At 35.7% G+C, this 15,093-nt stretch overlaps 1 protein-coding gene across 1 annotated transcript; it reads right to left on the reverse strand.

The window, feature by feature from the left end:
- Nucleotides 1-2,457: 2,457 nt before the first annotated feature.
- LOC145129339 (uncharacterized) lies at nucleotides 2,458-4,278 on the reverse strand. Its single transcript, XM_079064038.1, has one exon. It carries the CDS (start codon nucleotides 4,276-4,278, stop codon nucleotides 2,458-2,460), a length of 1,821 nt encoding a protein of 606 aa, XP_078920164.1.
- Between the last annotated feature and the right edge of the window lie 10,815 nt (nucleotides 4,279-15,093).

Raw genomic sequence — 15,093 nt, forward strand, 5'->3', positions numbered from 1 at the left:
GAGTAGTCGGCTTTCCCCGAGATAACACGCTTCGGACTCCATAGATGGACAATGGTCGTTCGACAGGACTACCCTCCTCAAAGTCAACCGGCAAGGCATGAACTCCTCCAGCCTCTACATTTCCTCTATACCGTTTCAACACCGACACATGAAACACCGGATGAATTTTACTTGCCTCAGGTAAATGTAACCGATACGCCACCTTACCAATGCGTTCGTCCACCTCAAAAGGACCATAAAAACGCTTGGACAACTTATTAGAGAGCCGATTAGCAACTGAAATCTGCCGGTAAGGACGCAACCTGACCAACACCTTGTCTCCCACCGAAAATTCAACCTCATGCCTTTTCTGATTAGCATTGGTCTCCATTCGATTTCTGGCGACTGCCAAATTTTCTTTGAGCTGACGAATCAACAAGTCTCGTTCCCGCAACATATCATCGATGGCTGCCAATTTAGACTTTCCAGGTGGATAGGGAATAAGAGAAGGAGGTAATTTTCCATATAAAGCTTGATACGGTGACATGCAGATGCTACTATGATAGCTAGAATTATAACAAAATTCAGCCCAGCCCAAGTATGTTGACCACTGTTGCGGTTGCTCCAATACCATTGCTCGCAAATACTGCTCCAATCCTCGATTAACCACCTCTGTTTGCCCATCCATTTGCGGGTGGTAGGTGGTACTATATTGCAATTGAGTACCGCTTAGTTTGAACAAACTACTCCAGAATTGACTAACAAAGATGGCATCCCGATCTAACACCACCGTCTTTGGAAACCTGTGATGTTTGATAACAATATCCATGAACAACTCAGCCACGCGATGAGCATTGTAACGAGTGGGCAGTACACCAAAATGGGCATACTTAGTGAGCCTATCGACCACCACAAAAATCACCGTGACTCCCTTTGACATGGGCAACCCAGTGATAAAATCCATAGATACATCCTCCCATACCGCCTCAGGAATCGGCAAGGGCTGAAGTAATCCACCAGGAGCCTGAGTGGAATACTTTGTCTGTTGACAGACTAAACAACTTTTCACAAAATCCTCCACCATCTTCCTCATTCCCTTCCAATAGAACATAGCGGATAACCCTACCATCATCTTCTTGGTACCACAGTGACCATCACTCTTTGTCTCATGGAACTCCTTGAGTAGTGGAAGTTTAAGTTTGGATTGGAGACCAATATAGTAACGGTCCTGAAAAAGGAGCAACCCGTCTTGAACTCGAAACCCCTCTATAACTTCTCCGCGTTGCAGTCGTCTAATCAAAACCGACACCTCCTCAAGACTACGGTGTTCGTCCTTAAGATTCTCCAACAACCCACTAATAGGTTGGGTAATGGACATGAATGTTGCTATCTCAGGATCATCCTCGCTATGCACGCGAGACAAAGCATCAGCTACAATGTTAGTGACGCCTGGTTTGTATTTAATATCAAAATTGAACCCCATTAATTTGCGGACATATTGTTGTTGAACCGGCGTTTGGATTACATGCTGCATCAATTCCTTAATACTCGTATGGTCAGTACGTATTAAGAACCGGTGCCCAATCATATATTGTCGCCACTTGTATACCGCTTCGACAATGGCATACAACTCTTGTTGATAAGTAGTTGCCCGCTTCATTCGCGCACCTAATTTTCGACTAAAAAAACAAATAGGGCGGCCCTTTTGTAACAGGACAGCTCTAATACCATCACCGAATGCATCGGTCTCGACAACAAAAACCTCCTCAAAATCTGGCAAGCTAAGGATTGGTGCTACAGACAACTGGTGTTTCAAGTCTTCGAAAGCCTTTTGCTCACGTTCCGCCCATCGAAAACCATCTTTTTGGAGCAAATCATACAAAGGAGCAGCTATGGATGCATACCCTTGAATGAAACGCCGGTAGTAACCCGCGAGTCCTAAAACACTTCGCACCTGTTTTTGAGTTTTAGGAACCGGCCATGCCGTGACAGCTTCCACCTTCTTAGGGTCCATTTCCACTCCTTGACCCGAAATAATATGCCCGAGATACTCAAGCGAGGCGGCCCCAAAAACACATTTGGATCTTTTTCACATAAAAATGATATTCCTGTAAACAGTTGAACACATACTGCAAGTGCTCAACATGAGCTGTGAGAGTTGAGCTATAAACTAATATGTCATCAAAAAAAACTATAACGAACTTGCACAAATAAGGAGAAAAAATACGATTCATGGTGGCTTGAAAGGTGGAGGGTGCGTTTGTAAGCCCAAATGGCATCACGAGAAACTCGTAATGTCCATCATGTGTTCGGAATGCTGTTTTGTAGATATCCCTGTCATGAACACGGATCTGGTGGTATCCGGCTCGCAAATCGAGTTTAGTAAACACCGTTGCTCCACCCAATTCATCAAACATCTCATCAGTTGTAGGTATGGGAAACTTGTCTTTAACAGTCACAGCATTTAATGCCCGATAGTCAACACAAAAACGGTAATTGCCATCTTTTTTTAACCAACAAAACTGGGGATGAAAAAGGGCTATGACTAAAGCGAATAATGCCTTGGTCTAACATCTCCTTGACTAACTTCTTCATTTCTCCTTTTTGATAATGAGGGTAGCGGTAGGGACGGACATTAACAGGCTTGGTATTTGGAAATAAATGAATTCGGTGATCAATTACTCGATGCGGTGGTAGGCTAGTCGGTTCCGTGAAGAGTGATTGATACCGCACCAAAAGTGCCTCGATTTCCGGGGGAATCGGTGTGGCTGTCTCGGAGGTAGTAGGATCGCCTTTTGCTTGGTCATGTAGTAGTTTGTGGACCTCGTACACACCGTAGATGTCATCAGTGTCGAACAAGGCTTGCATATGATGAAACCCAATTTTCTTAAACCGTAATGCATCATCACCTGTTAACACATGCTTCTTGTTGTTGACCGAAAACTCCATAGTCTGGTGAGCATAATCGTGGGTCACTTTGCCCAATTTCTGTAGCCACTGGATTCCCAATACCACCTCAGCTCCTTTCATAGGGAGAACAAATAAATCAACATTAAAAATCAATCCTTGCAGCTTGAGATTGACCTTGGCACACACGTGATCACAAAGCAACGTTTCCCCACTTCCAATGTACACTTTAAATGGTTTGGTGGGTGTAATCGGTAATTTCAGTCGCTCAATGAATAAGGGTTGTACAAAATTATGGGTGCTGCCATTATCAATCAATACATGTACCTCAGTGGATGAAATCGTGCCCCACAATTGAAGGGAACGAGGGCTACCATGTCCAACCAACGAGTTTAAACATGAAACGTCACCGGTCTCAATTGAGTCATCTGGAGCCGTCGTTGTGTCCTTCTGCCTCGTATCCAAATGATCTTCTTCTGATGACATCATCAACATAAATTTCCCAGGACATTTATGCCCCTTTGCCCACTTTTTATCACAATTGAAGCATAGCCCTAAGTTCATACGTTCTTGTCTTTCAGCAGCTGAAATCCACTTAATCGGAAGTGGTTTAGGCGTACTTCCAATTGGTTGTGAGGCTGGGGACGGTAACAATGCTTGTCGGGTCGGTTCACCTTTTAGTGAAATGGATTGTGCATGTGAGACCTGCTGTTTGGCCCCAGTTGTGTTAGAGGGCGCACTGGGCTTAGCTGGTGTGGAAGTGGCCCATGCATCGCTAAAACGAGCCTCAGTAATTCGGGATAAGGCGAAAGCATCACCTAAAGTAGATGGTCTGGATATCAATAATTCTCGTTGGATAGCAGGCTTTAGGCCCGATATGTAAAACGAGATGAGTAGGGTTTCAGAAACGACAGTGACTCGATTCATAAGTTTTTCAAATTCTCCCTGATAGTGTGCTACTGTTTCGGTTTGAAGGAGCTTGGAAAGCGCTCCTTGTGGGTCTTCATACTTTGACGGTCCAAAGCGATTTCGTACACTTTCGATGAATTCATCCCATGTTGTGATGAGGTTGTTACGAGTCATCCATCGGAACCACTCGGATGCGTCACCTTCTAAATTAAAGCCGATGATGCGGAGGCGTTGTTCGTTGGTGGTTGCATGAAGAGTAAAATACTCATTAATGGCAAAGATCCAACTTTCTGGGTCAGAACCCCTAAACTTGGGGATGTCAAGGCGCATAGATCGGGGGATCCCATCTTGTTCACCTCCATGGTGATTACCTGTCAATGCAAGGGTGCGAGTGTTCTGTAATTCCTGGGTCAAGAGGTTGATTTGCTGCGTAAAAGAATCGGCTTGTTCTTTCAGCAACAGACGGATGGTGGTTTCGTCCATTGGCAAGGAAAGCACCAATTGATACAATCAACTAGGTACCCTCCTGTGTTCTTCGAGTGAACACTAACTCCAGCAACAGAAGAGAAGAAGAATAGATAAACCCAATCTGTTGATTGGTGATTTCATTCACACTTAAATATTTGTAAATTAAGTTTATCAAATCCTAAAACAAAGCCTATTAATACGAAAGTAATGCTAATATGCAAATAAAACCAAACAAACTAAATACTACTTTAAATCCCAACCAATCTGATCTGCAACCAAAGTCGCTAGACTTTATCCATCACGTAATCTTGCTGCCTTGCTGGAACAACGGATACTCTTCCCGAACATCTTGGCCCTTTCACTGTTGGCCGTGTGACATCCTTCACCTCCGATCTGAAAAGAACCTCATTGTAATTCCTCCATATAACCCAAATAGTAGTAAAATTTATCCTATCCAAAAGCTTCCTTTTAATTTCCTTGTATTCATCATGACAATATCCACCCAATGAAATACCTCCTCCACATTAGAAAAAAAGGGAACGGTAATTCTAACCACTTTATCACCTTATCCCACAACCTAGCCACATCACAAAAAATAATCACATGACAAGAATCTTCACATGTTGCGAGCAAACCAAACATAACACCGAAGGAAGATCAAGATCCATATCAACAAGGTTTTTCCGTATGGGGATACTGTCCAACAAAACATCCCACACAAAAACATTAATTTTAATGGTGACCCACTTGACCCACTGAAAGAGTGGCAACATCTGTACAATTCTAAGTGCTACAAACCGAGAAAGAGCCATCAGAACTAATCTCCCATTCCCACGTATCGTCTCTATTTACACCTTTTACACTAACAACATCTGACTTAGATCATGTTGGGTTTTGATATGAAATATAAGTTTGTTTTTCATAAAAACGTCAATGGAAGACTTTAAAAATAACAAGTTTATTTTTAGTTCATAAAAAAACGAAACCATCATTGATCCATTTATAAAGGTTAGAATGAAACAAAAACAACCATATGATGTTTTAGAGATAACTTTTATAAATGGATCCATGATGGTTTGGTTTTGTTATGAACTAAAAATAAACTTGTTATTTTTAAAGTCTTTCGTTCCCAGTTTTTATGAAAAACAAACTTATATTTCGTATCAAAACCCAACAGAGATATCAGAGTCATCTTTTATATGTTAGAATGATTTTTTATGTCTGATAATCTTTGGTTTTTGGAAAACAAGCATGAATTTCTTTTGGTTAAGAAAAATCCATATTTATCTTCTTTGGCAACTTCTTGGTTAAGATTGTTTATTTATATATATAACCATTTTTCATGCATTTTGGTTATATAAAAGTTGCCTTAGAAAAAACGAAAAGTTGTTTGTTATAATATTTGATATGTTGTTGTGTATAAACAAGCCATTTGGACATTTGTGTTGTGATTGGTTGATATTTATTTATTCATAAGATGCAAGGTTGTAAAAATCGCTCGACGGTAGCTCGGCGGTCGACTGGCGATAAACGATTAATCAGACTAGGCAGAGATTAATAGGAGATTAATCGGGGACCCTAAATTATTAATAAAATTATTGTAAAAGTTAATATTTCCTAAAAAAAATTAAGTATTTGAAAATTTAAAATTTTAAAATTTTAAAATTTTGTAATTTTGAATATTTTAGTATAATATCTTAAATTTTGAAAACTTAAAATTTTGAAAATTTAAAATTTGGTCTAATGTTTGAAAAATAAAATTTTTGAATTTTTTAAATATTTCCCGCCTATGACCGTCGAGACCGCCAATGACCACCAAGCCCGAGTTTGACCGATTTTGACCAATTTCCGCCAAGCACCCTAATCGTAATCGGTTCAAGGCCGGCGAGCGATTAATCACCGATTAATCGGCCGCCAAGGCCGATTTCTGCAACACTGATAAGATGTAATAAATAAATGTATTTTTTTTCATTTGTTGATTTGTTGTAATAAATTAGTTAGACTAGTTGTATTTATTTTAAATGTAACAAGATGAAGAAATGAGCTCCTTGAAGATGACTTAATCATTTAAGACCAAAATCCAAACCATAAGCTTCTACTTTTGGTTTTGGGCTTAATTATAGTCTTAATGGTTTAAGTGTTGCAACATTCACAACATGAAGATTTGAAGTCCTTTTGCAAGCAAAAGTTGACTTGGTAAGTGGGAGCTTGAAGTCCTTTTGAAGTGTCCCTTAAGTCCTGTAGGAAAGACTTAATAATTCTTATGATGGCTCAAAAAATTATTACTAGACATGGCTTGGTTTATACACATTATAATGCATGCATGTGATGCTTATTTTATGTTAAATGTATGTTATGTTTTATGTATAAAAATGGTTTTTACATGTCAAATAACATTTTTCATAAGATAATATCACTTGGAGTTTGAGTAAAAAATATTTAAAATATAACATAAGATGTTTATAAAAGGATATTTATAAAAATGTTTTACCGGTTACCGATTACCAGTTTACCGGTTAAAACTCAATTTTTGTTGAAAATAGTTTTATTAAAAAACTTATAAATACCCAACTTTAAAATACTTGAAATGGTTTAAAATATGTTTAAACATTATATAAACGTCATGTTTTTATAATAAATAAGGAGTTTTTATTAAAAAGACTAAAATCGGTTTATAGCGTTATAACGGCAAATAATAAAATTAGTGATTATTTTTTGCGTCGAAACTTAATATATGATATTGGTGTTTTAAACATAACGCAACATGTTTATATTATGTTTTATTAATGCTAAATGAGATTTAAAACATAAGTATCATCACCCAAGTTTTGGTTTATCAAAATACGACTTTTATCATAAGATGCATAAAATTGATTTTATAAAATAAAATGAGTTTATTCTACAAATTCATGAAGTCATAAGTTTTTTTTTTATTGTTAAAAGGAGATTTAAAATAGTGATTTTATAACTCATCCAAAACTCCAAGTCTTAAGTATAAAATAAAGTTTTATTAAGACCACTTCCGACTCTTAAAACCGATCTACGACTAAATTTTAAAATACCAGATTTTATTTTATAATTGATCACGGTTAATGGCAAATAAAATGAAGTTTTATTTGGAACCAAAAGAACCTCATAACAAGTGATATGAATTTTACAAAAGGGTACATGAATTATTGGATGCATACAATATTCATGAGACTATGTTTTTATAAACTATAATTATAAAACATATATAAAACCTTTTCCAAAAATGCAAGTCACTGCCGTCCTTTTGAAGAACACTCGTTATCATTTGAGGGTTTTAGTGTCATGGGGTCACCTGGTCACTAGGATTGGATTTTGATGTTCGGGGTAGTTTTGTAGTTTCTGGTTTTTAAAGGGCCACCTTGTTACTGGTTAGTTACAATGCTACATGTTGTTTCAAATAGGATAAATTGATCGGAATATTATGTGATAAAGGCCACCGAAGCAATGGAGGTACGAGGCATATATGGGATAAACATGCCAAGCTAAGCAATAGTTGTTTAGGATCCCATAATCTAGGAGTTACATATTGTATGCAGTTGGTAATCGCTACCTACCGAGTTTGACTAACTTTATGGGATAAAGGTCACCTAACCATTTACTTGTTTCGTTACTTAGATCCTAGACTTTAATAAATTAATTTTTTAAGAAACAATAAAAGGTATTAACTTTTAAAGACTAAATATTGAAAATACTAAATGAAACTATGTTGAATTCTGTTGATAACTGTTAATATTCTTACGCCCTGCAAAACCTCTCTCTTGTTGAGTTTCAAGAGGCAGTAACATTTGATGGTTATAATTTCCATAACTGGTATAATATCTTGAGGTTCTACCTTTAAGATAAATAGAAATTATATATACTAAAAGATCTCATACCTGAATAATCTCTGCAACCAATTAGTCTGATCATGATACTTTGATGGAAGTATTATTGTAATGATGTTGATGTGTCACATCATACTGGAGTGATTAACCATGACTTGCTGAAAGTCTTGGATAATTATGAAACATATCAGATGTCTCATCAAGTAAAGCAGATATTCAATCAGAACACTAGAAAGCACTTCAAGTTTGTTCAAGCATTGAATAAAAGGAAGTCTAAGACATTATGCACTCATATAGACTTATAGTTCAGTTAAGGGAAATACAACATAAACCCATAAGTCAAGAAAGGACCAAGCGATTAGTGTTGTTTCTATTGTGGAAGAAACTGGACACTAAAGGAGGAATTGATCCTCTCATCTCATCGAGCTGAAAAAGTATGACTTAGACAAGACTTCAGATATCTATATGATAGAATTATTTATTTTTCCATCATTCACTTGAGTATGTTATACTTCAAGTGATACTAATAATTGATATTATGTGCTGATTATTGGAAGAAATAATCAACTGATTACAAACGAATGACATTTCGTGCTGAAGATATAACAAGTGTTGTTATAGTCTTTATTTAAACAATAGATGTTTTGTACCTATTCTTATAGGGACATGTAACAATTGTAATTTATGAATAAATCCATATTTACTTATCGTTTAATGGATGTTCACATTCATGTTCTGAAATGATGTATTCTGCGTTAAAGAATATTTTCTTATAATGTTATTTATGAAGTAAATCTATAATCTTTCATTAAATTAATAGTTCTGATCATAACACATATATAATCAAATGATATTTGATTGGAACTTATCTATGTCATAATCATCATGCCAATATAAATAAGAAATACATATACCAACTTCAAAGCATGGAATTTTTAAAGGCAAATGAGTTTGATTCATTTGATATATGTGAATCATATTTATATGGGAAGATGATTCACAAGTGTCTTTATCTATTAGTAGTTAAAGAACAAAAGGCTTGACAAAGAGTTATACATAAGTGATGTATGTAATCTTTTTCAATCCATGAATAGATTTGGTGATAGATACTTAATCACTTTCACTAACGACTTTTATTCGTCGTTGATGAAACCTTTTGTTTTGATCAAAATTTTCATAGTGAAGATTGAAATACACATTAATGAGATCATCATTATAATTTCGTTGTGATAAAGAAAATGAGTTTTGTAAACCACGTCTTCTCGGAACATCTTAGGAGTTGTGGAATCGATTCACAACTCATTCCGACAAAAACACACACTCATCATTAGTATGTTCCTTGTGGCACATGATCACCTGGTCACTTGAATCTATCTTTTGATATTCGAGGTAGCTTTTGAATTCTCTAGTGGGATAGGGTCACCTGGCCACTGGTTGAATGTCGATAGTACAAGTTTTTGAATAGTATAACATAGACATTGCAGTCTATTATATGATGTTTTTTAAAAGAACTATTTACTTTATAAAATTTTGGAATTATGCTCACTACAACAAATATATATAGAACTATATATTTTCCAAACAAACAAGTGGATTAAATACTTTCATTAGAATAAGGATGTAATGGTTTATCCTTATCTAAAATGTATGAAGTTGTAAAGCTTATGTTAGACAATAAGCTTAACTACTCTGGCATCTATAAATTGCATTTATGTAGACTATCCTAAATGATTGTTTAGGATGAAGTCTCTACTAACCCTACTAATTGTCATTCCATAAGACAAGTACTTAGAAAGTTCTTTTTCTAAGTGGGAGCTATATGGAACTTTAAGAGTTAAAGAACCATAAACTAAATGCATCATAGTTTGGAACTAGCAAGTTTTCTATTGTTGTTGAATCTGCTCAATAGTTGATCAGAAACTAATAAAACACATAGAGATGCAATCATGTATGATTATCAAGTATGGGCTTGATTAATCTTCCTCGATATAGTTTGACTATAAAGAGTATGTGAGTTTTCAAGGGAGAAAATATACATGATTGAAAATCTTCTCAGATTTAACCTAACATCTCAAAGTAAGTATCTTCTTTCTTATAAGATAATTACATAGTGTAATTTGATTATAAATCAAGATAACTCTTGTGTTTTTCTACAAAGCTAGTGGGGGAGCAATAACATTCCTAATCTTATATGTAGTCGACATACTAATTTATGGAATAAGGATCTATATATATAGATCATGGCAACTTAAAGAATTAATTAAAATTGCATTGATTGTCAATGATCTTAAAGAGCTTAAGATAAAGGACTCTAAGAGAGTCATCTTGTCATATACCACATGACATGATTTTGAGCAAAATCCTAGTGAAAATGTTTTTGCACTATATAATATGATTGTATTCCATATGCTGTTGCAATTGGATTAATCATATATGTCATGGTTATGCATGAAGACCAGATAAGTCGTATGCTTAGAGCATGTCGAATGATACCGGTATAATACGAGTATAAGTCATGGTGTGACTTAAATGAACATTCTCAACTACTTGCGAGAACTAAAGAAATATTCCTAATATACGGAGTATTTGAAAGAAAGCTATGTTTAAAGTTATTACACATGTGCTAAATTTTGAAATAGATTGAGATGACTCTTAGTCACAATCGGGCGTGTCCACATTATGAATGAAGAGAAAGTTACATGGATAGTGTTTCCATGAAAGTTTTAATTACAGTTACACATCAGAAATAGAGTACATTATGGTTTTCGAGAACCATATACAAAGATGCTTAATGTATAGTTCATTATGACTTTGAGTAATCCCATTACGCAAGTATTGGTGTCTATTTCATATTTAAGCATCAAATTCATCCTCAATAGTTTTTCTTTATATATGAGTTATATATAAAGTTGAAAATGATTGTATTCGCAAATTTTATACAAATCAAGTTTGTCAAATCTACTTAACAAAGTTGCTTCATTAGCTAAAGCATGAAAGTCAAGTTGGTGCTGTAGGGCCTTGTTGATTTAAGTAGATGTATTTGATTGAAATTTAGTATTTGGATATTGGAACGGTACAAGCAACATATAGTGTAATGAATTGATATATTGGATATGAGTCTTTCATTTAATAATTGTTGTGTTCTATATTAGCATGTTTAAATCCTTGAATAACTAGGTTATTCTAAATGTTCATAGTCGTTCATAGTTGTGGGAGCATCTATGAGGTAAGACTAATATGAGTGGATTGGTTGATTTTCATGGAGATGAGAATGGAAAGAGTTGCTACTGACTTCATAGGTACTTGATTAGGAGAATAAGTATTGGACTTGACCCGCATCAAATTCACTTTATGGATCGTAGTCAAGAGTTATGTATTGATCAAGGTTGTATCTTTGTATTCTTAGACCTGAGATACATATTTGGGACTTGAAGTGTAGGAATTGTTGTGCTTTGACATTGTTTAACGTTGTTCCGTAAAAGGACAGTCATATGGGCCATCGTTGGGTATGACATAAACTACATTGATGGGCGTATGTAGTCGAGATGGGATTTGTCCCTCTTATTCGTTGAGAGCTAGACATCTAAGGACTTACTTAAAGTGGAACAGTAAATGAGATTGATGACGATCCATATCTCATGTTCGACATGATGTCTGAGACAAATGAATAATTGATACCACACCTTTAGTAACAATTGTAGCTTAGAGCTCCTAGAATTGACTGTTGATGAGATGGCACCCTTCATATATTATTAGGCACAGTAGCCCATTGCTAGACGTCAGCTACTGTCTATGTCAATCTATAATGATTATTATGTAAGTGGGAGACTGTTGAATCTATATGCCGAAGAATCATTATGGAGTGATATTGCTAATAATATATGATCCTATAGGGTCACACCTTTATCATTTGGCACATTTTGTATATTTATTATTATTGTGATTATTAATAAATAATATCAATTCTTTTATTTTAATTAGGGAATGATTATTGTTTTGTGAAAATAATAATTATAAGAGTATTACTAGTTATTATTTCATATGGTATGAATTAATAAGTCATGTACAAACTTTTGGACTAGTTGGATTCTTTTTTCTTTTACCTAAACACAAAGTTTATATTTTATAAACTTTGAGTTTATAAAATTCAAACAATTTTTCTAATTCATTAGTATTTATGCGTAAAGAAGCTAGGAGACAATTTTTGTCTCTTTCTTGGCCTCATGGTCGTGACTTTTTAAGAGAGTGGGAGGTTGTTTGTCAACCTCCCTTCACTTGTTCCCCATGCTTGCTTTTACTTTATGTTACTTTACAATATAATAAAGGTTAGACCTTACTTGCATGGGAGTATATAAGAGTGTTGTATGCATGAGAAAACAAGCACCTTTCTTCTTGTGAAACTATCTAAAAAATGTATCCTCTCTCTACACACGCATGCTTTCTTTTGAAGTTAGTTTTGGTGTTTGAAGCTTCGTTGAGTTGTCTCCTTTAGTGCTTAATTGAGTTAAGTTCTTAAAGGCCTAAGACACTCAAGAATACAAGAAGGAACTAGCATTCCAAGTGCCTTAATCTTGATGGTGGATACTTGGAGAGAAGATCATGTTCTTTTATCTTTACATCTTCATCAACACCCCAAAACCAAGTCGGTTCAAAGGCTTCAACGGTTATCTCTAAATGGATCCATGATGGGTTGGTTTCGTTATGAACTAAAAATAAACTTGTTATTTTTAAAGTCTTCCGTTGCCGGTTTTTATGAAAAACAAACTTATATTTCGTATCAAAACCCAACAGATCCAAGAGTTGTCTCCTCGTGCCACCTCCAGAAATAGAACTGACCCAGGACCAATGCCATCTGCCAGTTTTCCAAAGATATGTAACCAGACAGTTCTTTTTGGCTTCGAGAGCATCATATAATCTTGGATATTTATCTGATAACCTACCTTCTCCCAACCAAACTTCTTGCCAAAAAACAAGTATTATTTCCATTTCCAACAATGATTTTCGTAAAAGAGTTAGGAATTAATCCACTTTCATGCAATTTATCCCACATTTTGACCAAAGCAGCCCAAACGCCATTACCTCTCAGTTTTGAGACTCCCAAACCGACACCACCATGAACGTCATGAATGCTTTTCACCACATTAACCTAAATAGCATTATTAGTAGTTCTAATTCTCCAAAGCCAATTCAAATGTAAGGAGAAATTGAAAGCCTTTAGACTACCAATTCCTAGACCTCTAGTATCTTTAGAGCTTAACACCTTCTTCCACTTTACCGAAGTAATTTTTCACTCTTCATCCACCCCTCCCCAAAAAAATCGAGATCTTTAAGACTCGATTTGTTTAATAATCGTTTCAGGCATCTTAAAAATCGACACAAAATAAATACCAAGGCTCCCTAAAACCGATTTAATCAAGTTCAATCTTCCACCAATAGGATGAAGCTTAACTTTCCAATTGGCAAGACGCTTCTTGAACATTTGTACAACCAGATTCCAACTAACTGTTTGGTTCATGTTATCAACCATTGGAAGACCCAAATAAATAAAAGGTAACTCGGATGTAGCACATCTTGTACCTACGGCCAAATCCATAACTTCCCTCTCAGTAAACCGCACGCCAAACAAATTTTGACTTTTGAATATTAATTTTCACTCCAGAGACCAAAAAGAAACAATTCAAAAGAGTAATCAAGTTTGTAATATTAGTTTCATCCCATTCACAAATAAATATTGTGTCATCCATGTAGAACTGATAACATTTCCATATGATTATGATGAAGAGAAATTACAAGGGTTCTCAATGAAAAGCATAAAGGATACAAAGAATAAAGCAGATATAAATACTAGCTAGAGAAAACCCTAATGGGCTAAAGACTAAAGGGCCCATAAACAAGTGGGTTAATAATATGTAGGCTAACATCTCCCCTCAAACTCATAATGCCACATCAATAAGCATTGAGTTTGTCACATAAGAACCGAAACCGAGAAGCCGATAGAGCCTTCATAAAAATATATGCAAGCTGAAAGGTTGATGAAACAAACAGAAGCGATATGGTCCAGAGCTGTAGGTGATGACAAGTAAAATGACAATCAATCTAAATGTGCTTTGTCTGCTCATGGAAAACAGAATTCTTTGCAATTTGTGTCGCACTTTTGTTATCACAATGCAAAGGAGAAGATGAAGAAATGTGAACTCCCATATCCGCAAGCAGCCACCGTAACTAGATAATCTCACATGTGGTTACAGCCATAACACGATATTCAACCCCCGTGGAAGATCTAGATACAACATCTTGTTTCTTGCTCTTCCATGAAATGATAGACTCTCCAAGAAATACGCAAAATCCAGTGGTGGATTTACGATCATGAAGATCGCCATCCCAATCAACATCACTATATGCACGTAACTCAAGACAAGACACCGAGGGAAACAAGAGGGTCTGAAACTGAGTGCCATGAAGATATCTCAGAATAGGGAGAACAGCTCCCCAATAAACAGAGGTAGGAACAGTAACAAACTGACTGACAACATGAACAACATGAGCAATATCTAGACGAGTAATTGTGAGATAAACCAAACTTCTTACAACAGTGCGATAAAGTTTCGAATCGGAAAAAGGAACACCATGAGTAGGAGAGAACCGTGCATTGGTTTTAAGAGGAGTGTAGTGGTGTTGATTATGATGACATGTGCGGAATTGATTAGATCTAGTGAATCATCATACAAATCATGAACACATGGAGTAAATAAATCTGGTTCAAGCTCTCATTAGTTTTTAATAGAAAGAGTACAAATGGGTCTTGCGTTTTCTCTCTCTAAAACTAACACTCAAATATGATCATTATTACATAAATGAGTGTCACTCACTTCCTATTTATAGTAAAGACAACTCATTACACAATACAAGAGGGTAAGCACCAAATACATCCAAGCGTGACTTTGTGCCCTAACATTCTCTCCCTCAAATTTAGGAT

Source organism: Lactuca virosa, chromosome 1, assembly GCF_052849685.1.
Source record: "Lactuca virosa cultivar CGN04683 chromosome 1, Lactuca_virosa_CGN04683_v6, whole genome shotgun sequence".
Lineage (NCBI taxonomy): Eukaryota > Viridiplantae > Streptophyta > Magnoliopsida > Asterales > Asteraceae > Lactuca > Lactuca virosa.